The sequence below is a fragment of the Mus musculus genome, chromosome 13 (genome assembly GCF_000001635.26).
Source record: "Mus musculus strain C57BL/6J chromosome 13, GRCm38.p6 C57BL/6J".
NCBI lineage: Eukaryota > Metazoa > Chordata > Mammalia > Rodentia > Muridae > Mus > Mus musculus.
Genome location: NC_000079.6, coordinates 38,248,093 through 38,272,210, shown reverse-complemented (window position 1 = coordinate 38,272,210; position 24,118 = coordinate 38,248,093). Strand labels below are relative to the sequence as shown.

General features: G+C 45.5%; 1 protein-coding gene and 1 long non-coding RNA gene across 2 annotated transcripts; both read left to right on the top strand.

The window, feature by feature from the left end:
- The first annotated feature begins 1,637 nt into the window (after window positions 1-1,637).
- Window positions 1,638-1,823, top strand: Gm47978 (predicted gene, 47978). Its single transcript, XM_030247534.1, has one exon. The coding sequence runs from the start codon at window positions 1,638-1,640 to the stop codon at window positions 1,821-1,823; it is 186 nt and encodes a 61-aa protein (XP_030103394.1).
- A 10,676-nt stretch (window positions 1,824-12,499) lies between these two features.
- Gm40921 lies at window positions 12,500-14,181 on the top strand. The gene is made up of 3 exons (XR_873262.2): window positions 12,500-12,656; window positions 13,307-13,448; window positions 13,545-14,181. It is a non-coding gene; the product is annotated as a predicted gene, 40921 (long non-coding RNA).
- The last annotated feature ends 9,937 nt before the right edge of the window (window positions 14,182-24,118 follow it).

The following is a 24,118-nucleotide window of genomic DNA, read 5'->3' as shown; positions in this document are numbered from 1 at the left end:
TGAGAAAGCTGCATGCAGCAAGCAGGCTCCAGGACTGCATTCTTTGCCCTTGACTGTGAATGTGACTTTCTATGTTGAATTTCCCACAATAGATTGTAACCTGGAATTCCAAGCCAAATAAACCCTTTGCTCCCCTAAGTTGCTTCAAGTCTGGGTATTTTGTCACAGCAACAGAAAGTAAATCTGCTAACAAATCTATCTGTCCTTCCTTCCTTTCTTCTCTCTCTCTCTCTCTCTCTCTCTCTCTCTCTCTCTCTCTCTCTCTCTCTCCCTTCCTTCCTTCCTTCCTTCCTGCCTCTCTTTCTCCCTCCCTCCCTCCCTCTCTCCCTCCTCTCTCTCTCTCTCTCTCTCTCTCTCTCTTTCTTTCTTTCTTTTTCTTTCTTTTTCTTTCTGTAATAGGGACTTAACCAGGGCTTTCTGAATGCTGGGACAGTACTGCCACTGAGCTATAATCCAAGATTGTTTTACACTCTGTGTGTGTGTGTGTGTGTGTGTGTGTGTGTGTGTGTGTGTGTGAGTGTGTATTTGCATGTATATACATGTGTGTGGAGAACAGATGTTGATACCAGGTACCCTTATTAATTGTTCTTCAACTTATTTTTTGCTTATGTGTTCACATGCATATATATATATATATGTATATATATATATACATATATATATATATATATATATATATATATATATACACACACACACATACATCATGGGTTCGAAGAGGCTAATGTTGGGTATCTTCTACCTGGTTTGCTGAGCCACAGTCTCTCACTGAGCCTACAGATCACTGACAAAGACTGGCTGGCCAGCAAGCCCCAAAGACCCCTCTCTCACCACCTTTCCTGAACTGGGATTATAGGTGGGAACCACAATACCCAGCTTTTATGTGGGTACCAGAGAGCAGAACCCAGTTCTTCAACCTTAAGCAACAAATACTTCAGACCGTGCTATCGTTCCAGTCCCTAATCTGTGTTTTTTAATTTGAGACAGGGTCTCACTAATTTGCTTTGGCAACTTGAACTCACTGTGTAGACCTTGCACTTGGGATCCTCCTGCCTCAGTTTCCCAGGTTGCTATAACTACAGGCCTGCCTGTGCCACAGACCTAGCAGAGGTCTTCTTAATATTCTAAAGTAAAGCTCTTAGTCTACTATGGAGAAGAAGGTAGCTTTCATTAAAGCATAAACTTTAAACAAACAAACAAACAAACAAAAAACCAAATAAATCACATGAGATGAAAATGTATATTTTTAAGACCTGGAATAACTTTAAGGGTTGATATTTCCCTCTAATAGCCTGGTATTTTCAGGTCAGTCTCCTGACCTTGTGTGCTCATATTAAAGCACCAAAATTATTTCTGAAAATGCAAGCCGGGAAGGGGTAACCAACCATGAAAAAACTCATTAAAAGATTCCCCTGCTTGCTTTCATGGGTGTTTTTATGGTAAAATGCTAGAAACATGGACAGAAACCCACTTCCATCAAAGGCTCAGATACACTATTCGTTAATTCTGGAAAAAATTACAACCACATTAAATTATAATATATATATAATATATATAATATAATATAACATAGTGATCCTGACTCGAGGCCTGGACAATAGGAAACCTTACACAAGCAGTTCCTGTCTGAGGAGAGCATGGCCGCCCACCTCTGGCTCAGCCTACACGATGACCACCCCTACTGCATTCCCCCTTGCCTAGAGCTGCTTCTCTGGCACTATCCTCAGAGCCTGATTCCTGAGGCCCTCAGGCTGCTGAGGCTGGGAAATACCCCCAGTCCTTACTACCCTGCATTCCCAGTTGGGGATATCATAGAGCTCTGAGCTATGATGACCTGTGTCCTTCCCTGTCACCTTCCTGACAACAGCCAGCAACTCCCAGGAAGGAATAAGGTCCTTCTCCAAAGCAGGTGCCTGGCAACCAGGACCTTCCCTTGACAGGATGATACCGAGCTTGGTGGAACCCTCACTGAGAGGGGCAGCCTGAGAAAGGGAAAGTATCACCCATTAGTGAATAAAGACCTGTGAGCAGTTAAAGAAAAGAAAGAAAGAAAAGGGGGCTAGAGAGATGGCTTAGTGGTTAAGAGCACTGACTGCTCTTCCAGAGGTCCTGAGTTCAAATCCCAGCAACCACGTGGTGGCTCACAACCATCTGTAATAAGATCTGACTCCCTCTTCTGGAGTGTCAGAAGACAGCTACAGTGTACTTACATATAATAAATAAATCTTTTTTTAAAAAAAAAGTGTACTCACATACATAAAATAAATAAATCTTTTTAAAAAAAAAAAAAGGAAAGAAAAGGAAACATGCACAGCATTATAACACGTGATTAAATGTAAGCATAAAAGCAACTCATGAGGCAAACAGATCTCCAGTGAGAGTGACCCAGCAAAAGCCACATCGCATGAGAGTTTTGCTAGTTTGTTGTTTCTTGATATACGGTGCTGGTATATAGCCCAGGATGCCCTCAGACTCACCGTGAAGCCCAGGCTGGCCTCCATAATCTTCCTGCCTCCACTTCTCAGGGGCTGTGATTGCAGGTGTGTGCCACCACGAATGGCTCCTGAGATCTCTGACATTTGTGGTACAGCACGGCTAACTGCCGAGAAGAGGCCCAGCAGATCTCCAGACTCTTTCATGATTGAAACTCAGGGTTCACCGAGTGACACTTCTCAGCTTCCTCCCTTTCTGCAAGTCCCCAGAAGCTGACATTCGACTTTCGGTTTCTGAGTTTGACCACATTGAATACCTCATGAAAAATAAGTCAGGTGCACTTCTTTTTCTCTGTGACCAGCTTATTCAAACAATTCCTCCCCGATAAATATCTGCCCTAGCATTTGGCAGGGTTATATTCTTCCTTTTGGCTGATTAATGTTCCCCTATATGTGTACATGACATTTTCTTTACCCTCTCACTTATTAATGGGCACTTAGGCTATTTTTACTTCTTGGCTAATGTGTTAATACTTCAGTGAACATGGAAATGCAGATATGTCTTTGGTTCTTTTGAGTCAATACCGGAAGAGAAATTGCTAGATCACATGGCAGCTCTACTCACAACTGACCAATGATACTTTGTGCATATTAAATCCATAGTAATAGTTTTCATGTTGCTTGAGCTTTAAAAAAAAAAGATTTATTTATTTATTTATTTATTTATTTATTTATTTATTTATTTATTTATTGTATATGATTAGTACAATTATAGCTGTCTTCAGACACCAGAGAAGAGGGCATCAGATCCCATTACAGATGGTTGTGAGCCACCATGTGGTTGCTGGGAATTAAACTCAGGACCTCTGGAAGAGCCATTATAACACGTGATTAAGTACTCTTAAACACTGAGCCATCTCTCCAGCCCTTGTTTGTTTATGGGTTTTTTTTTAAGAGTTTTCTGTATCCTAGGCTGGCTTCAGATGCACTCACTATGTGGGTGATGATAACGTTGGTCCTCCTGCCTGCATCTTGTAAGAGGTAGAATTACAGGCACTGGAGGCGGCTCAGCACCACGCCTAATTTTTTTTTGTAGTTCTGGGGATTAAATCACCCAGAACTTAGCACAAGCTAGGTGAGCCATCAACCAAGCAAGCTTCAAGCTCAGTCTCTCAGTAATGATTCCCTGTAGGGTACAAGCTTTCGAGTTCCCAGCGAATCGCACACATGCACATCCTGGAGCTATCTTGGGTCTGCGAAGAGAAAACACACACACACACACACACACACACACACACACACACACATACACACACACACTCACGTGTCAGTTATTCTTAAAATCCCTTTGCTAACTCAATGGCCAGGCACTCCTAAACCTTCCCCTGCTGCCCCAGGACCAGTTGGGAAAGTGGCTAGAGGCCACTTACCTGAAACTCACATGGCTAGTTGGCTTTATCTCCTCTGCTACTGTGTCCCCTTCTCCTCTCTCCCAGCCCTGATTCCTTTAGCAACTCCCAGTATCCCGTCCCTTGCTCAGTCATCTGCTACTGGCAACTTTATTGATAGATCAAAAACCAACTGGGGGCAAGGATCTTCAGCATTAGTAAATATAGATTCCAGATCAAAGCATACAGATCCACCCTTTATCATTCCTTACAACTAAGTTACTTTATTCCCATCTTCTAGTAACTGGAGACATGTATGCCCTTCTGATTTTAATGAAATGGTTTGTTTTCTGTCTGATACTGGGGTTTGAACCTACAGCCTCCTGAACAACAAGCAAGCACCCCACCACTCAGCCATTCCTCCATCTCTGTTGCTTTTGGGGGGGCGGTTGTTTTGTTTTAGATGAGATCTCACTGAGTTTTGCAGACTGGCCTTGAACTCACTCTGAAGCCTAGCATCTGAGTTAGGACTTCCATTGCTATGAGGGACAACTTTTAATTGGGGCTGGCTTACAGAGTCTGTGCGTCAGTTCATTATCATCATGGCAGGAAGCACAGCAGCACCCAAGTAGGTATGGCACTAGAGGAGCTGAGACTTCGACATCTTCATCCAAAAGAAGCCAGAAACAGACCTTTCCAGGTGGCTCAAAGGAGGGTCTCAAAGCCCACCCCCACAGTGACACCTTCCTCCAACAAGACCACACCTAATAGTGCCACTCCCTGGGCCAAGCATATTCAAATCAGCACATCCAGGCAGGCTCCAAACTCTCAGTCCTTGATCTTTGGCATCTCAGTAGCTGGGTACAGGTGTGGGCTGTCAGGCCTGGTTGTTATTCTTTACCACAGCTCGTGGATGTGTGGAAAGGCTTTCATTTTCTGTTACAACGTGGAAGCTTTCATTCTTAAGTGAGTCTAAAGGCACTGGGGAAATGGGATATTTATGAAACTCAGAGTAAGTCCTTCCATGAATGGGTGAGCAGGTAATCCTGATACTCAGAGTAGCACACCCCTGACTCCACCATTTTAAAGTAAATTAAGACCTGCCAGCTTCTCTAATTAGTGTCTCTTCTCTTCTCTTCTCTTCTCTTCTCTTCTCTTCTCTTCTCTTCTCTTCTCTTCTCTTCTCTTCTCTTCTCTTCTCTTCTCTTCTCCTCTCCTCTCCTCTCCTCTCCTCTCCTCTCCTCTCCTCTCCTCTCCTCTCCTCTCCTCTCCTCTCCTCTCCTCTCCTCTCCTCTCCTCTCCTCCTAAAGACAAAAAAGCATGCTTCTCCTAGAGACAAAAAAAAATTTCAATATCTTAATTTTTCCTAAGTTTTAATGGGGAAAAGCACCTTTGTTCCTTCCCCTCTTCTCCCTTGATCCTTTCCAACAAATTCCATTGTCACTCCTTTCTAACACAAGCTTGAGAGAGAACGTTATCACAATTGAAAAGAAATTGTGAAGTCGCCTGACGTACCTCAGGTGGGGAAGGATTAGCTACTTTCCATGAGTGGATTTGAATGTGCATGTGTGTGTCCATGTGTAAGTGTGTGTGTATGCACATGTGCATGCATGTGTGTGTTCTGAACAAGCAATGCTCCCTAATAAGATCAGGTATTCAGGCTTACATTTTTCAAAAACCTACTCTAATAAGGGTTCTTAAACACTTCAACCTCCCTTATAGCCCACCAACCAAAGGTAAATGAGGAAGATAGCTAATAGGACAAGGGGGATATGGACCTGTTTAGTAGTTCTTTGGGGGTGATTCCAGTCTTTGTCATTAGCAGTCCAGTCTAATAGCAGAACACCAAACACGAAATCAGCAGTAGTGGCTTGACCCAGAAGAAACTGCAAGACTTCAAGCATTGGCACAAGTCCACTAAAGTGGCAAGATGTAGCCAGAAGACCAACAGAAGTTCTTTGGTGTGTTTTTCTCTATGGATCATGACAAGCAAACATTAGTGAAGAAAGGAAGATGAACTAATGCCAGGACACAGTCAGTGAAGACCAGCAAGGAGAACCAATGCCAGCCAGAGCATTGTCCACTGTCTGCTGGGTTACACTTATACTCTTTCCAAACATTACATGTCCTCTCAAGCATCCACTTCAGCAAAAAATCGCATGTCCTTTCACCAGAGAGCTTTGCCAAAAACACCATGTGTCTGTTCTCAGCAAAACATCCTCTCATAAGACAGCTTCCAGAAAAACATCGTGACACAACTGACTCTCCAACAAAACCAGACATTCCCACTTCATAGGCATTCGAACACTTGGTTCCCAGTTGGTAGCACTGTTTGGGGAGGTTATGGAACCTTTAGGAAGCATGGCCTGGCTGGAGGAAGTGCATCACTGGGGGCAGGCTTTGAGAATGTTTGCCTCACCCAAACTCCCAGGTGTTTTTTCAGCTTCATGCCTGCAGGTGAGAATGTAATTTGTCAGCTCTCTGCTCCAGCAGCCTGCCACCACACCTTCTTTACAGTTATGGACTAACCCTCTGGAACCATAAGCCAAAATAAAGTCTTTCTTCCATAAGCTGCTTTGACCATGGTATTTTATCATAGCAGAGGTAACTAATAGAGTAGATATGTGCGTGTTTGGAGGCCAGAGATGTTGTCTTCAATTGTTATCCTCCTTACTTTTTGAGACAAGGACGTCCACTGAATCCATACAGCTAAGCTGGCTGTCCAGTGTGCACCAGGGATTTGCCTCCGGGGATCTTCTTGTGTCCACCTCCCCAATTCCAGGATTGTAGCCATTGCTGCCACTCTACATGCTATAGATCTGTATCCAAGTCTTCATGTTTATACAGCAAGTACTTTACCAAATGAATCATTCTCTATCTTAGTTAGTGTTTTTCTGCTGTGAACAGACACCGTGACCGAGGCAAGTCATAGAAAGGACAACATTTAATTGGGGCTGGCTCGCAGGTTCAGAGATTCACTCCATTGTCATGAAGGCAAGAACATGGCAGCATCCAGGCAGACATGGTGCAGGAGAGTTCTACATCTTCATCTGAAGGCTGCTAGCAGAATACTGGCTTCCAGGCAGATAGGATGAGGGTCTTAAAACCCACGCCCACAGTGACACACCTACTCCAACAGGGCCACACCTTCTAATTGTGTCACTTCCTGGGCTGAGCATATACAAACCATAACATTCTCCGATCCCAAATAAAAAACTATTATTTCTATTTGTTGCTGTTACTTAAAAAATCAGGTGTTCTCCAACCCACTTACAGAACTTTCAACCCAAAATTTGTCCTGCCTACCAGGAGTACAGGACCAAAGATGGAGCAGAGACTGAAGGAATGACCAGGCAATGACTGGCTCAACTTGACCCATGGGCAAGAACTAATCCCTGACTCTATTAATGATACTCTGTTATGCTTGCAGTCAGGAACCTAGCATGACTGTCCTCTAAGAGGCTCCACCCAGCAGCCGATGGAAACAGATGTAAAGACCCACAGTCAAACGCTAGGCAGACCTTAGGGAGTCTTATGGAAGACCTGGAGGAGGGTTTGAAGAACCCCAAATGGGAGAGAGACTCCTCAAAAAGACCAACAGAGTCAACTGACCTGGCCCTTTGGGGCTCCCAGAGACTGAACCATCAACCAAAGAGTATATAGACTGGACCTAGCCCCGCTGCACATATGTAGCAGATGTGAAGTTTGCTCTTCATGTGGGTCCCCAATAACTGGAGCAGGGGCTGTCCCTGACTCTATTGCCTCTCATGAATCCCATTCTCCTAACTGGGCTGCCTTGTCTGGCCTCAGTGGGAGAGAATGTGCATAGTCTTGCAGTGACTTGATGTGCCAGAGTGAGTTTGAACCCAGGAGCTCCCAACTTCTCAGAGGAGAAGAGGAGGAGGGGTGCAGGAGGGACTGTGTGAGGAGGGGACTGGTAGGAGGAGGTGGTTGTGATCAGGATATAGTGAGTGAGTGAATGAATGAATGAATGAATGAACAGATAAATAAATAAATGGAAAGACAATCAGATATTCTGAGACCCTGCCTCAAAAACAAACAATAAAATAAAACAAAACCCAAGTGTTAAAGAGATAGCTGAAATCTACTAGTATGTAACAACTACTGAGACCACAAAAACTGCAGAAACGACTGACCAGTGAAAACGCATGAAGAATATAAGTACTGAAATGTAGCAGGTTGGACATCCCAAGGATGACCAAAATGACATCTCACGCCATACAAGCTCTTCTTCTGACAGGACATTCCCATTCCTCCCACAGGGAGGTATGTTCCATGTTTCTGACCTTAGTGTGTTGGCAAGTAACTTCTTAGAGTGCTGTGTGATTTGGAGACAAGGTTATTAATGGTGACCTAGCTTCCCTGGTTCTCTCAAGACATTTGCCTTTACAGATCTGACCCACCATGCCAGGCACCTGCCTGCTGAGGTCATATGCTAGAAAGAAGCTTGAACCATCCCCCCGCAGAGACCAAATGGAGAGTCACTACATAAACACATGTCAGGCCAGCCCCAGATGTTACAGCTCTAGCCACTGCCTGGTCATGACTACATGGAAGCAGAGCAGTAACTACTACCCAAGGTTTTCCTGAGTTCCTGATCCAGAGAACCATGAAAGAAAGACAAGCTACAAAGCCTGGGGCTGATTTGGTACATGGATAACCAGAAAATTACTCATTTTCTCTTTCCTTTGAAAAAGAACACCCCTTTCAGTTTCCCTTTCAATTTCTTTCTCAAAATCGAGTATTGAATGGATTTAATGTTTCTCAAATAGTATTTGGTTGGGTATGGTGATGCACGTCTGTAATCCTAGCATTTGGGAGACTGAGGATTGTAAGATCCAGATTAGCCTGAACTACACAGCAAGAACAAAAGAGGAAGAGGGGGAGGAAGAGGAGGAGGAGGAGGAAGAGGAGAGATGGTTAGATGGCTGGCTCACTGGGTAAAGTTACTTACTGTCAAGGCTGGCAATCTAAGTTTACTCATTAAGACCAACATGGTGGAAGAAGAGAATCAACTCCACAATTCACAGAGAGAGAGAGAGAGAGAGAGAGAGAGAGAGAGAGAGAGAGAGAGAGCAATGAGAAGAGTTTAATAAGGTGATATTTAGATAGATAGATAGCTGGGACTAACTCTCCAGTATTGTTTTATGAAACTGTAAGTGAAAACAAACTTACAAACTGAATCCAAACAAGCACAGGCCCTGGGAGTACAAGACCGTCCGTATCCGGTAATTATGTAGCCACTCAGTTCATCCAGAGGATGCTGATACCAATTGGTTTGAAGAAATAGAAGTAAAAACAGGCAATATAAAATGCTCAGAGAACTTGTAAGTCTAGAGGAGACAGACTGTTGTAAGAGAGCCCCCAAATGCCAATCATTTGTCATCTAGAACGTTCCTACTGAATAAACATAGAAAATGGTTGGAAATCATTTCTCAGGAGTGATGTCTTGTGCTTTCTATCAAGAAACCCCTCACACTAGAATGTTATCACGGAGTTCAGAAAAAGTCACACAACAACAATAACAACAACATTAACAACAGTGGTTGAAGCATATGAGGAGATGGCTCAGTAGGTAAAAGTGCTTGCTATGCAAGCATGAGGAAGTGAGTTCAAATCCCAAGTCTGCACATAAAAATCAAGGCATGGCTCCACATACTGTAACTTCAGCATTGGAGGGGTGGAAGCGGGTAAAATGTCTAATGGTGAGCTACTAGCTCAATGAACGAAAGTTCATTTATCTGTGTGTGCGTGGGGTGCAGCACATGTGGAGGTCAGAGGACAGCTTGTAAAAGTCGGTTCCCTCCTTGGACCGCCCTTACTTGGACACCCCCCAGGCCCATCCCTGTCTTAAAGGTAGATTGTGACAAAGAAACACTCAGGCTGGCCTCCTTTGCCCTCCTCTGGCTTGGATACCTACATACATACCACATACACACACACACACACACACACACACACACACACACACACACACACACAAACTTTAAATAAGGATTGAGAGAAAATTCAGTTTCATGCCATCTTTTTAAAAAATAAATAAATAAAGATAAGATTAATAAAAATCCTTAAGTCTGGTTCACTATACTAATCAATGTTTGCTTTTGCTTTTAGGGTTTAGATTGGGGATTTGGGAGACAGTCTTCCCATCTAACCCAGGCTGCCCTTGAACCTTTGACGCTCCTTCTGCCTCAGCCTCCCTAGCGCTGGCTGGCGTTGTCAGAGGCACAGCATGCCACTCCCAGCCTATACTCAGCAATCCAACAGCATCTCTCTACTAGGGTTTGCTGCCTCATCAAGAAGACTGCTTAGGACTTTTTCCCTTCAGGTCACGTAAGCCATTTTCCTTAGAGGGCAAACTGCAAGCCCAATAAAGCTAATAGGAGCTAAAACGCAGTTCCGGTGACCATGATTCCAGAGGCAGAGTCATCCATGGTGAGTCAATGCTGCCGCTGTTTATATGGTTGTCTGTGTGGTACCTACCACGCTTGAGCGGCTGATACATTGTTCTCACTTGTTAGAATACGTTGTATCCTTACCTACAAAGCCACATTCTGCTATGTTCCTATCTTTCTCTCCCACTGGAATTTTACTTGTTATGAGATTTACTACCGTGTGATGTAGATGAGTCTTGTGTTTGACGAGGGAGGGAGGGGGAACGGACATGGACCTGACACAGATGAGACACAAGACAGCACGGGATGCAACAGAACACCCCCCTCTGCTTCTTTGTCAACCCAGAAATTGGGGAGCCATTTGATTCATAGTAATGGAGGAGGAACATTTGACAAATCAGAGCTGTTGGCCTTGGGAGCAGGAGAGATATCTGTTTGACAACAGGTCCTGGTGCAAACCGTGTTCACCAGTGACTAAGCTACATAATTTTAACCAAACCATTCAATATCTATTTGCAGGTGTCTACGGTTTATCAAGAAGTGCGGGGACTTAGGCAGCCATGTGTGACCAGGACACTAATCTGGTTGAATTTGAGCATCTTTCTCTGCAGAAAGGTGAAAGGTTGAGAGGACTGGCTTTCCTGGGTTTGTTTCCTTCGGAGAAATGCCCGAGAATGTACCCCCCAAGTGGACATCAACACCTTGCATGCTTTCTAGATGGTGCCATGCTTCCTCCAATTATTTCTGGTAGCATAAATTAACTGCTCCAAATGTACTGGTCTGGAACGATTGCTCTCAGTTTCGTGGATCAGGGGCTTTGAGCCAAACTCAGCCAATTGTTTCTGATTGTGCAGTTGATGGGTTATTGGATGGTGTTTGTCTGAAGCCTGGTTCCCTCACAGGCCAGGTGTCTCCAAAGACTGGCTAGGTAAGACCCCCCTCTCCCTTTTGACATGGTCTGGGGGCCTTTCCATGAGAACTCTTCCAAAGAGGTACGTGGTTCACTTACCTAGAAGCTCAGTCCTCTATTAGAGCAGAGTAGACTTGGTCACTGCAATTGTCTCAAAGCCTGGCTTCAGAACCACCCACATACCCCAAGCACTGTCAGAGGCTTGCCCAGTCTCTAGAGGGGGAAGTGAGCTTACCTTCTTGGTAGGAAAAGACACAATAGGGCAGCTGTCACAGTGCCATCCTACAACTGGATGGACACAGACCAGTCCAAAGTGACAGCTCAGTTCAGTGAGTCTACACCCGGAGCTCACAAGTGGACTGCAACATGGGCTGAGCCTAGAAAAGATTGCCCACTGACAGCATGAAGCAAAGGTCACATAGGTCATGTTCTAGAAGACATGTTCTTGTGTAGCTCTCTGCAAGGCATCCTTGGTCATCAGCCAGCATGCCACACGATGTTCTTTCATTTTCTCCTCCCCTTATGCAAATCTTTCCCAGGTTAAACAAATTACGAACTCATGAGACTCTTTCATTCCCTCAGAGGAGGCTTGACCCAGCAAACAGGCCTTGATTGTCTTCTAAGAATTGGCGAGCACTCCAAAAAATAATAAATAAATAAATAAATAAATAAATAAATAAATAAATAAATAAATAAATAAATAAATAAAATAATAATGAAAGACAGGGCAGAGGAGGACAAAGAAAAAGACAAGAAAGAAACAAGAAGTTGAGTGTTTCGGGAAGTACAAATACTTGGTCTTCTTCTTCACAAAGCTTCAAAGGAAGAATGTTCTGCGGAGCCACAGCGGGCACATGAAAGTCGAGGAGATAACAGGATAAAGCTCTCTGGGCAAGCATCTTTCCCGCACAGATGCAAGCAGGCAAAGGCAGGGCCTTCTTTTTGGAATGGATTGTAAACACTGGGCCCTACCGACATGCTAATTTGCAGATTATTTTATTACTGTGTTCTTTTGAAGGCTAAATTGGGAACATCTGTCTTGCTGAGAGCCCGCTGGGACAAGGCTAGATGTGAGCATGAGGGAGGACGGTGGACATGGAGAGTGGACAGGAACCTCTGTGTGCCCCCTGAGTGCCTGAAACATCGGTGGGCATCTCATAAACTGTTATTAAGAATATAGTATAAATATGTGATGATGTCTTTATAAAACATACAGTGAATAGAAAAGTCCTGGGGGCAGGGGGCAGGACTCATTGCTCTTGTGCTAACGTGACTCATGTCCCATGCCTTCTGTCGTTAGAAGCTCATTTGCAGTGGAATCAGTGTCTTGAGTCCCAGATGCCTGCCTTTTCCCAGAGGGCTCCATAAGACCGTGCACGTACAGTGTTGTCCTTTTTTCTTTTCCAGACGAGGTCTCATCAGACCTTGAATTCACTATGGAGTTCAGGATGACCCGCGGCTTCAAATCTTCCTCCCTCTATCTCCCAAATCCCAAATGCCGCCATTGCAGGTTTGTGACACCAAATTCATTCTATGTGGAGCTGGGGATGAAAGGGGAGAGGGGTGGGTGGGGGACTTCCTTCTTTCAGCTTACTCATTAAGCCTCATCCCTAGCCTGTTAAGCTTTCTAACAGCCCCCCACCCCACCCCTGCCCCAGGGAGTGTCTCCCCCTGGGAGACCACTGACTATAGCTCTCCAGACTCTCTGATCAGGGTCTGTTGGCTATTTTGTTATACTTTCCCCTCCAGTTGACTCTCTCACCCTGGCCATCACTGACCCAGAGGCGTCTCAATGACAAGCCTTTCATTGCCCCTTTCTGAGGAACTCATCATTTGACCTGTGGAAAATACTTCCTCAACCGGGGATGAAGAGATGGCTCAGTGCTTTTAGATTGCTTGCTCTTCTTGAACTCTAACAAGAGTTCAGTTTCTAGCATCTGTATCAGATGACTCACAACTGCCTGTAATTCCAGCTCCAGGGGGTCTGACTTCCTCTTCTAGCCTCTTCAGGCACACACACACACACACACACACACACACACACACACACACACACACAGACACACTAACCTCAGCCTAAGACTAACTTTTTTCAGCACATACTCTACCTCTGGCTTGTTGAGTTGCTAAACTGGGTATAATTACTTTTTTTACTTCCAGTGCACACAAGTACATAGTCCAGACAGATGGGAGATCTCATAGACAAGGTGCCAGCCAGCCACTGAGGATAGCCAAGCACAGACAATTCCTAACCCACAACAATTATACCTTGGTTACCCACTCTGGATTCATTGGCCTACAGGTTCTCCCAGTTTTCTTGCTTAGTTATTATTTTTTATTGGGTTATTATTTTTTATTGACATCTAAGATATCTTCCTCTTTAAATTCTGTCTTTAAGGTGCTACTCTCAATCAAGAATAACCATCAGACTCAGGCTAAAGGACTTCAGCTTCAAGCCCAGTGTTTTCAAGAGCCCTTTCTTGCTTTCTGTATGAGTTCTATCTCAGCATGAGGATCCAATATAACCAAGGGACATGCTCTCTCTTCCATGGTACAGGTACCCAAGACTGTGATTCCCCACACTCATGACCCCATGTTCCCTTCTAGTGCCTGTACCCCCTTTTTTCTAAGGTCACTCCTCAAAACAGTGACTCTATCTCTTATACAAGTAACGTAGACCTGGGATGGACCCAAGAGGCTAGGATGCTGTGGCCTGAGTTTGGACATAAAGTCGTTGCCTGTGTGTCTGAATCCTCCTTGCAACATCTGGGGCCAGGTATGCAACCATCCAGAGCTCTGGAGAACAGTGTCCTTGGCCCACTTTCTGGGATCTTGTTACCCACAATTGTAGTTACCTGCACTCAACTGGGATGTCCTGAATAGTTTCATGTCAACTTGACCCAGAAGGAACCTCAACTAAGAACATGCCTCCACAAGAGTAGGCTGTGGCCCAGACTGGAGGGCGTTATCTTAATTAGTGATTAATGGGGAAAGGCCCAGCCCATCGTGGGTGGGGCCATTCCTGGGCTGGTGGTCCTGGGCTCCATAAGAAAGCAGACTGAGAAAGCCATGGGGAGCAAGCCAGTAAGCAGCATCCCTCCATGGCCTCTGCATCAGCTCCTGCCTCCAGGTTCCTACCCTGCTTAAATTGTTGCCCTCGCTGCTTTTGATGATGCGCTGTTCTGTGGAACTGTGGGGGAAACACACCCTTGCCTCCTCAAGTTTCTTTTGGTCATGATGTTTCCTCATAGCAATAATCACCCTAAGACACAGGGTGAACATTTAAAGGAAAATATTAAACAGAAACATTCAGAAGTAGAGGATTGTAAGTTTCAAGTTGTACATTGTTACCTGAACGGAAGCACAGTGAGACCCTGGCACCAGCTCTGACAACCAAGTCAGCTACATCGAGACTAATGGCGGGTATCTGGTACAGGGTATATCCCGGGCAAAGGGGTGACTCACATCCTGGGTGGGACAGAGCAAGATAGCAACCAATTTCATCCTGCTACTCTGAACAGCTTCCCAGGAATCCATGGAAAATGTCAATAACAGCCTCACACATCATGGTGCTCATGCCATTCACCTCCCTTCATCTTATCACGGAGGTACTAGAAGGGCATGGGTGAAAACAATCCCATTAGATGTTCTGAAAGAGACCACAGTCATGTAACTTCTGCTTCTGCCTGTCATTAACATTGCTTTGTTCAATTATAGTTGTTAATCTCCTACCACACCTACTATGTGATGTTTATACAGAACCTGCACTCATACCCTCCTGCATACTAGAAATCATTTCTAATTTTTTTACTACCCAATGCAACCATTCTATTTGCTTTTTTAATCATTATCTTACTTGTCTTCATATTTTCCATTTACAGGATTTAAGGCATAGATGCAAAACCCAGAACCCACAGAGAGGGCAGGTAGATAGATAGATAGATAGATAGATAGATAGATAGATAGATAGATAGATAGATAGATAGATAAGAGTGGGAGAGCCAAAGCATTGTAATCTCTTACAGGATAATCAGATCAGGTAGGGACAACCACAAGAGGAAAGGCTAGGATACACCTAGGAAAGGCTCAAAGAGACAGAGGAGTCAGCACCTGGGCCATGCAAGTACACATGAAGAAAGAAGCCTTGAAGTTGTCAGCAGCAAAGGGACAGCAGTGAGGCTAGCATGTTTGTTGGGTAACCAGGAAAGTCAAGGTAGGCAGAATGAGTACTCAGAACTAACTGATATGAATAGCTATGTTGGGCTGTGGGTCGCAGGATGATTAGAGCTAAGTGAACTCTTGGGTTACAGGGGTCAGGCAGAGAAGGCTGGCTCTGGACTAGTCAGTTGCACATCAATGTTCCGATCCCGATCAGGACTTTTATTTTCTTTAAGAATTGTCCCAATTCCAAAGACACAGTGTCTTTCTTGCCAGAATGGTTAAGCTGTCAAAACTTCATGGCAAAACAATGACAAAGTAAACTGCTAATCTCGAAGGCCTGTGACCCAAGGTCAACCGCTGGAGCCCGCCTAAGAAGGTAGATGCAGTGATGCTCAGCTGTTACAGCGATCCTGTGACAAGAAGGGGACTGAAGAGTTGGCAGAAGCTGGTGGGTCAGCTAGCCTGGGGCAACAGGACAGCAGCAGAGATGGGAGACACCCTGCCTCAGCGAGGGAGAAGGAAAGAACTGACCCCTGAAACTGCCCTCCGTCCACTTCTTATCAGTACATACATACACAAAAGAGATGATAGGCAGACAGGTATAGCAGGGTACTATCTGAAGGCCTGAGAATCCTAACAGGTGGTGATAGACATTTGATGTTCTAGATCAAACAGCAGGGCAAAGAAAGTGAATCAACCTCTCTCTGTCTCTCTCTGTCTCCCTGTCTCCCTGTCTCTCTGTCTCTGTCTCCCCGTCGTCTCTCTGTCACACACACACGCACACGCACACACACACACAAACCTTCCAAACACATCCCTACAGACACACTCAGAAATAATGTTTAACCATATATGTGAGAAGAAAAAGAACATGATAGTTCTCTGGAGTCTCTTTTATTAGGGCACTAATCCCATTCACGAGGGCTCCACCCTCATGACTTAATCATGTCCAAAGGCCCCACCTCCTAGTATTATAGGCCTTTGATGTGTGAATTTTAAGAGGACAGAACATTCAGTCTGTTACACTGCAACGCAAATTTTCAAAATGCATCCTTCAACTTCATGAGGAGGAGAAGGGCATTGGATACTGATAAAGCTGGAGGAAAGAAACGTTATCCGTGTGCTCTCTACCCTTCTGTCAGTGAGATGACATGTGCCTGTTTCTCATCTCACACCTAGAGATAAGAGCTCTTCTGGGATCAGGTTTTGAGAAGTGTAAACAAAGTCCTTTACAATTTGAAGAGAAACCAGAGGACTGGTATCTAATTTGTATGTTTTAAAAGGAAATAACTCTGCACCCCGCCCCCTGAGCTGTAAACAGAGGGTTTGGACTGAGCAAACTGAATGTGTCGTGGTAACGGATGTGTGTCGGATAGTGGGCACACTGTGAGTGGGATAGAGCCAGGGAGTATTTGTCTAATACTCTGCCACAATTGGGCGTTCTTTGAGGGAAGGGATGATCCTCACTAGGAAGAAAAGAAAGGAGTGAGACCATGGGCCTAGGGGCTGGGAAAGGAGACAAGGAATCAGCTGTGGTGGACGCTGTCTAAATGAGAACTAACATCCTGCAAATGCAATTAGGAATCAGAGGCAAGATTCCTGAGGCCAGCCTTGGCTACTTAGTGAGACTCTGTATCAAAATATCTAAAAAGGAGGAGGAGGGTGAGGAGGAGGAGAAAGAGAGAGAGAGACAGGGGGGGGAGGAAGGAAGGAAGGAAGGAAGGAAGGGAGGGAGGGAGGGAGGGAGGGAGGGAGGGAGAGAGAGAAAGAGAGAGAGAGAGAGAGAGAGAGAGAGAGAGAGAGAGAGAGAGAGAGAGAGAGAGAGAGAAAGAGAATAAATATGAGTGGTCCAAGGCGAGGGGTGCTCTTCCAAAAACCCGTAAAAGAATCTCAGGAGAAATACTCAGCTGTATATACCTGCCAAGTCTAGAACACACCCACTGTCACCCCCAAGCCACATTGTCCAGAAAAGCTACAATCCTGTCCAAGTACTCATATCTGGGAGTGAGTTCAGAAGCAACTCACCATGAGGATGACACAAAGGTCAACCTAGATGCTGGAGGGATAGCTCAGTGAGTACAAGATTGAAGGCCTGGCTCTGAATCCCCAAACCCACATAAAGCCAGATACGGTAGCACACATCTGTAATCCCGGTACAGCTGTGAGGGGATGGGAGGTGGAGACAGAAGCCCGTGGGCCAGCTAGTCTGGTGTATGCAGCCATGAATAAGAGAAAAGAGACCTTGATCTCACAATGGGAGGCAAGGGGGCTGGGGAGATGGCTCAGTGGGTAAGAGCACTGACTGCTCTTCTGAAGGTCCTGAGTTCAAATCCCACCAACCACACAGTAGTTCACAACCATCTGTAATGGGATCTCTTCTGAAGACAGCTACAGTGTACAGTGTATTTATTTATAACAATAAATAAACCTTTGGACCAGAGTGAGTGGGGCCAACCAGAGTGAACAAAAGTCCTAAACTCAATTTCCAGCAACCACATGAAGGCTCACAACCATCTGTACAGCTACAGTGTACATAAAATAAATAAAGAAATCTTTTTTTTTAAATGGGAGGTTGACTGACATCCAAGGTTGGTTTCTGAACTCACTGCACATGCTGTGTCAAGCAGATTCCTGTACACACATACACACACAAAGGTACACACATGCACATGTCACAAAATCAACCCACTTTCTGGTTACTCCTTCACAAGGATGACAGATTTCCTCAAGATACTGGCTCCAAACAGTTTTCATTTCAATCCACACACGCACATGCGGCCAGTTTCGAGCACTCACCCTGAGCAGAACACGCTTTATATCATGTGGGCTTTTTTTTTCTTCCTGAAGTGTTTAGGTTAATTTTAGAAATACAGGGAAAGAGGCCCATGGAAATGAAAGCTACCTATGTGTGTTCCCCTGGCAAGCAAGACATAAAGAGAGCAGCGGAGTGTCGGGAGTAAGCTTGGGCTTTATCCAGCTTTCCAAGGCCCTGTCCAGAAAACACAGCTGCAAAGGGATGACGTGGGGATGCGAGGCCGACTGGAGACATCCCGTGAGCGTTAACAAATGTCCACAAAGCACAAAGCCTAGACTTGGCCCATGCTGTAGACTGGAGAATCCAGCACCAACCAGCCCAGCGTCTAACCCCAAAGGGAAAGGTTTGTTCTGCAGGGGCCTTCTCCTTCTGCTGGGCATTCCATTTCTGCTGCGCTATCCGTATCAGTCAGGTAATGTAGAAATGGAAAGGCGTCCCAGCCACACACAGGGCTGCGCACTGCCAACACATCCCTAATTGACATATTTTTAATGCCATGTCTATTCATCCACCTACTCACCCATCCACCTACCCACCCAGCCACCCAGCCACCCATCCTGTTAAGCAATCCTTAGAAGATGCTTACAGTGTGCCATTCAGGGAGCTAAATGGTATATAATTCAGAATTGAGGTAGGGACATGGATACTTAGTGTTTATTAAGGGAATAAATGAATGGAATTCTTGTATGGAACTTACACCAACAAGTAGACAATGAAAATGTGTGGTGGAGCTTGAATGTGAAGTGCAGGGTGGTTTCCAGGTGATTGAGCAGGACTTTAAGCTGATGTGGTGGCTCATTCCTATAATCTGTGCTGAGATTATAAAGCCATCAAATCAAGACAAGATCATACTGAAGTATTGTGAACCTTAAGTCCAACATGATTGGTGCACCTAAGGGAAGATGCTTATGAAAGTGCCCTGCAGCAGTACGGGCAGAGACTGGCATGAGAAGCCCACGAGCCATGGTGTGGATCACGCACAAGACCAGAAGTGAGGAGAAAGCCAGTTAGACCCATCTCTGGAGCCTTCAGGGAGAGAAAGTATGGTTCTGAGATAGCTTGCTTTCTCAAGCCTGAAGCCACTCAAGAAGCAGCTCTGGAGAGCTGCTTGCCTACTGCTCACCCCACTCAGGCCCCTTCCCCAGCTGCTGAGACTTCCGTTCAGTCCAGTAAACCTGGAGCCAATCATCATGCCTCTAGCGAAACTGCCCACAGACCAGGTCAGAGATGCCTGCACACCACCCAACTACTACAATAGTCTTACATTTCCTTCCTTCCTTCCTTCCTTCCTTCCTTCCTTCCTTCTTTTCCTTTTCTTTCTTTTTTTTGGGGGGGTGTGGGTTATGGGGGGCTTGTGTTTGAAACCAGGTTTCTCTTCTCCAGCTATCTTGGAATCCCCTCTGTAGACTAGGCTGGCCTCAAACTCAGAGATCTGCCTGCCTCTGCCTCCCAAGTGCTGGGATTAAAGGCATGCGCCACCACTGCTCAATATTCTTAGATATTAAACAACTTACACAATAGAAATGGAACTTCTTCCTATACCAGCATACCTCATCCTTTAATACATCAAATGTACCCTAGTAGAAGTTATTAACCTGGTACCGTTATTAACAACATGTATGTTCCATTGCCCCCCCCACACACACACACACACATCACCTCCACCACCACCACCACTCCACACATACATAAGCAGCATCTTGCATTTTTTAAAAATGAATTTCTGCTGCCACCCATCTGTTTCATTTTATAATCTGTCCTGTAAGGAGTTTTGTGATTTATACAATAGGACTTATGGGTTGTATGGTAAACATTACAAGTCAGGCTCCTGTTAGACTGCTGGGCTCACATTATACTTCCGCGTCCCATCAGCTGAGTGACCTGGAATAACCTGCGGTGGGTGCTCAGGTGCATCCTCTGAGGACACAGGGCAACATACAAGTATTTACTCCCAGAGCTGCCCTGGAGGACAAGGTTTGTGAGAAGTACTGAAGACAAACACTGAACCAGGAGTAGAGAGCAGTACTTCCAACAATTGCCATCATGAGGTCTTAATGAACAACTGATGGCGCGTCCTGTGTGGGCGTGTTGAGTATTCCTGAGGGATGATCCCCGTCCCTAGCTGCGGGATCACTAAATCAATTGATAGGCACATCTTCTCTTGGCTCAGCACTGCTAACTTGGGCCTCCCAAAGACAAAAATAGGAACGAGGGTGTGTGGGTTTGTACACGCACCGATACTAGGTGGTTGAAACGGCTGTGCGCGTTTCTTTTGCAGTCCCTGACGACCATCAAAAGTAGTCACTGATGTGTCTTCAGCCTGCCCACTCCCTTCTCTGAATCTGTTAACCCTTGACAGTTTTGCTCTGGGTTTATCTTTTTCTTTTCTTTTTTAATGCAATAGCTTTTGCTTATTCTTGGGCACTTTAATATATGTAAACAGTGTATATTGATCAATGCACCCCAACTTCCTCCTCCCCTCAGACACTGCCCTACAATCCCCCCTCCCATTTCATGTCCTCTCTCTCTCTCTCTCTCTCTCTCTCTCTCTCTCTCTCTCTCTCTCTCTCTCTCTGTAATTCTCTGAGTCCGATTAGCGCTGCCTGTTGGAATGTTTGCTGATCTTGCTGGCTTGGTCTTGTGAATGTCATCATAGCTGGGTGAGTTCATTCACAGCCATGTCATCTCCAGAAGACAGGATTTCACAGCAGCCCTCCACATTCTCCAGCTCCTACATACTTGCCACTCCCCTCTTCCATGATGTCCCCTGAACCTGGGGCAAGGGGGGGGGGGGGGGAGGGGATACAGATGTGGGGGATACAGATGTTCCGTTTAGGGCTGAACACTTTGGCAGTCACTCACACTCAGTCCTTTGACCAGTTATGAGTCTCTGTGTTAACTGCTACCCACTGCAGAGAGAAGCTTCCCAAAGCATTACTAATCAACCTAAGGTATAAAGATTTAGAAGGCAGTTTGACTGCATGTCCTTTTAGCAAGCCCACAGGAGTAGGTTCCCAGTAGGCGTATGGCCTGTCCAGCCATGGGCCTTTGACCCAGTTTAGAGTACCAGGCACAAATCCCATCCTGTGCAGCATACCTCAAATGCAATCAGAAAGCGGTTGGTTGCTCCCTTAACCCTCATGTCATGCCCACTCCCGTGGGCACATCTCGTCTTGCAGGTCAGTGTTACAGCATGCAGGATTAATGGCTTTTTCTGCTCCTGGTAGCCTTGGGCACTATGAAAAACTAGCTAGAAAGGGGGCAAGGGGCGGGGCATGTTTTCAGGTCAGTGCCTTTATTTTTCTATATCTTGCATAACCAAAGTGTGGGGTTTTTTTTCAGCAATAGGTTTTACCATCTAGTTCTGGGAGGCAACGGGGGTGGGGGTGGGGGGAGGCACAAGGGCAATAGCCTGTGTTGTTTCAGGAACTCCTAGCTACCTTCCTTTTTCATCTTCATCTGTCTTTGCTTTCTCTGTGTCACGGAAATTGGCCACTATGGCTGTAGTCTCACACATATTCTCACTTTGTTGGGCAAAAAAAGGTATCAAAATTTTGGTGGGACATCCTGAGGGCTTTTTCTGTTGACGTCTCGATCATAGGAAAAGGATTTTTCCAGTTCAGTGTTATAGAAAACCGTCCTCATTATCTGAGCCCAACTAGTACCAAGGAAAGCTGAGTTAAAGGTGGAGCAGTTAGAAGAGGGGTATGTTTTCATAAATAAAATAAAATCTGGAAAATTAAACGTGTTCTTTTTCTAATATCGAACAGAACTTTTGTTACTCTTTCAAACATCCATTAATTGTCAAGATGAGCACAAAGGAGAGCAGGCAAGCTTCTGTGGGTGGGAGCGGGGCTGTTTCTGATATAGGTGGTCGCTATGTAAAGACTCCTGCATTTTTGCAATGGCCATTTTCGTTGGGCGGTGATGGTGCACGATTTTAATCCCAGCACTTGGGAGGCAGAGGCAGGTGGATTTCTGAGTTTGAGGCCAGCCTGGTCTACAGAGTGAGTTCCAGGACAGCCAGGGTTACACAGAGAAACCCTGTCTCGGTGGGGGAGGGGTGGAAGTGCAATGGCCATTTTCACAAAAACATCCTTGCTCCATCAGTTCACCCATAAGTCTGACTTACTCCCTTGCTATCTTAATCAGTCCCTCTTGAAGGAACTCTCTCGATGTTCTGTGAACTTTTTCTTTTTCTTCCTCATTCCTTCCCTGTTGCTGGCTTCCAGAACCTTCTTGACTGAGCACGGACCTACTACTGTGCCTTTCACCAGTTTCTGGAGAAGTTCATTGGCTTTGGCGTACCACCTCGGAGTGTTTATGACAACACATCTGGACAGAGGTTTCAGTGAAGAAATAGCTATGTTGAAGTGGAGTTTTAGTTAATAATTTGCTTTTTCTTTTTTTCTCTTCTTTCCTTTTTTTTTTTTCCTTTTCTTTTCTCTTCTTTTCTTTTTTGAGTCAGGATCTCTACATAGCCCTGGCTGTCCTGGAACTTACTATGTAGACTACACTGGCTTCAAACCCCCAGAGATCCAACTGTTGAGATTAAAGGCATGGCAAAGGCCTGCATCACCACACCTGGCTCTTAGTAAATACTTTCACCATGTGTGTGTGTTTTAAGAGTGTGTGTGTGTGTGTGTGTGTGTGTGTGTGTGTGTGTGCAGCTAACTCTGCAACTTCAAGATCCAGAGAATGAGCATGGGACAAGAGGAACCCTTGAGGCCACATTCTATTTGATGTACCCTGTATCAATGGTATGGTTATACCAAGCACGACTTTCTCAAGTGAGGGAGAACCTACAGCCATGTTCCCGTGTCTGTGGCATGTTTCTCTGTCCAGGCACGAGCAGGAGATGCTGACAGTCCTACTCTCACATGTGTGTGTGTACCTGCTTTCTCCTTGCTGGTCATTCCCACAGGAAACATGAATGGTTGTTTCCTCCAACAAGGCAAATGACAGCCAATGTCTGTGAGTGTGACTGCCAGTCAAAGTTGAGAGTTTAGAAGTTAGCAAGAAGAAAAACAGATGTCCTTGGTCTCTTATCTGGGACACAAGGGTGGGATGCAATGGGACAAAGCTGGGAAGACAGTCTCCCTCCACCCCTGCACCTCCCACTCCCTACCCCCACCCCACCACCACTCCTGGCATCGATGCCTCCATGTCTGGCTGTCATGAGGCAGAGACTGCTGTGTGTCCAACTGGACTTCCAAGCGTGTTGTGTGAATAGCTGTGCCTGTGCCCCCATCACAGTGGCCATTAGAGCGTGGGGAGAAGACAGAATGGCTGTGGCCCAAGCCCTCAAAGATCCTGCAACTCTGATAAGGAACACTGTAGCATAGTACACTGAGGATTGGTCACCACCATGAAGAGGAGAGGCCATCCAGATGGGCCAGTAGATGTCACACTGAAGTACCTGGGCCCAAAGAACCATGTAGAACTGCCTTTGGGGTGCCCAACATGAGCAGGGCTCTTCCATGCCTCCCATTTGGCCTAAACCTTTAACTGGGACCACTGCTATTGTCCGGTTTACATGCTGAATATTATTAAAATGACTTGAAGAAAACATCCCGGGTGGTGTGTTTTCTCTTTTTTATTGTAACCTGGGGTCTAGAGCCGGGGTCAGCAAGTTGCAGCTTAGGCCGGCCAAGCTTGGCCCATCACCCATCTTGGTAAATAAAATTTTATTGGATTGCTTAGGGCTGGTCCCCACCACAATAGCAGAGATGAGTAATTGCAACAGGAACCATATGGCCCCGCAGAGCCTAAAGTATTTACTTTTGGCCTTTTGCAAGGAAGAGGTTGCCAACCCATGATGGAGAGGAGAGACATCTGAACTCAGACAAGCCCAAATGTTTCTGCTTCCATGGAGGTCGTGCTCTGCACTAAAGGCAAGGCCAGCCCAGCAGCCAAACACTTCCTCCAACATCCAGTCATCTGTTAAAACACAAATATTGATCCATACTCCTTACCTGCTCCAAGACTGCCAGGGC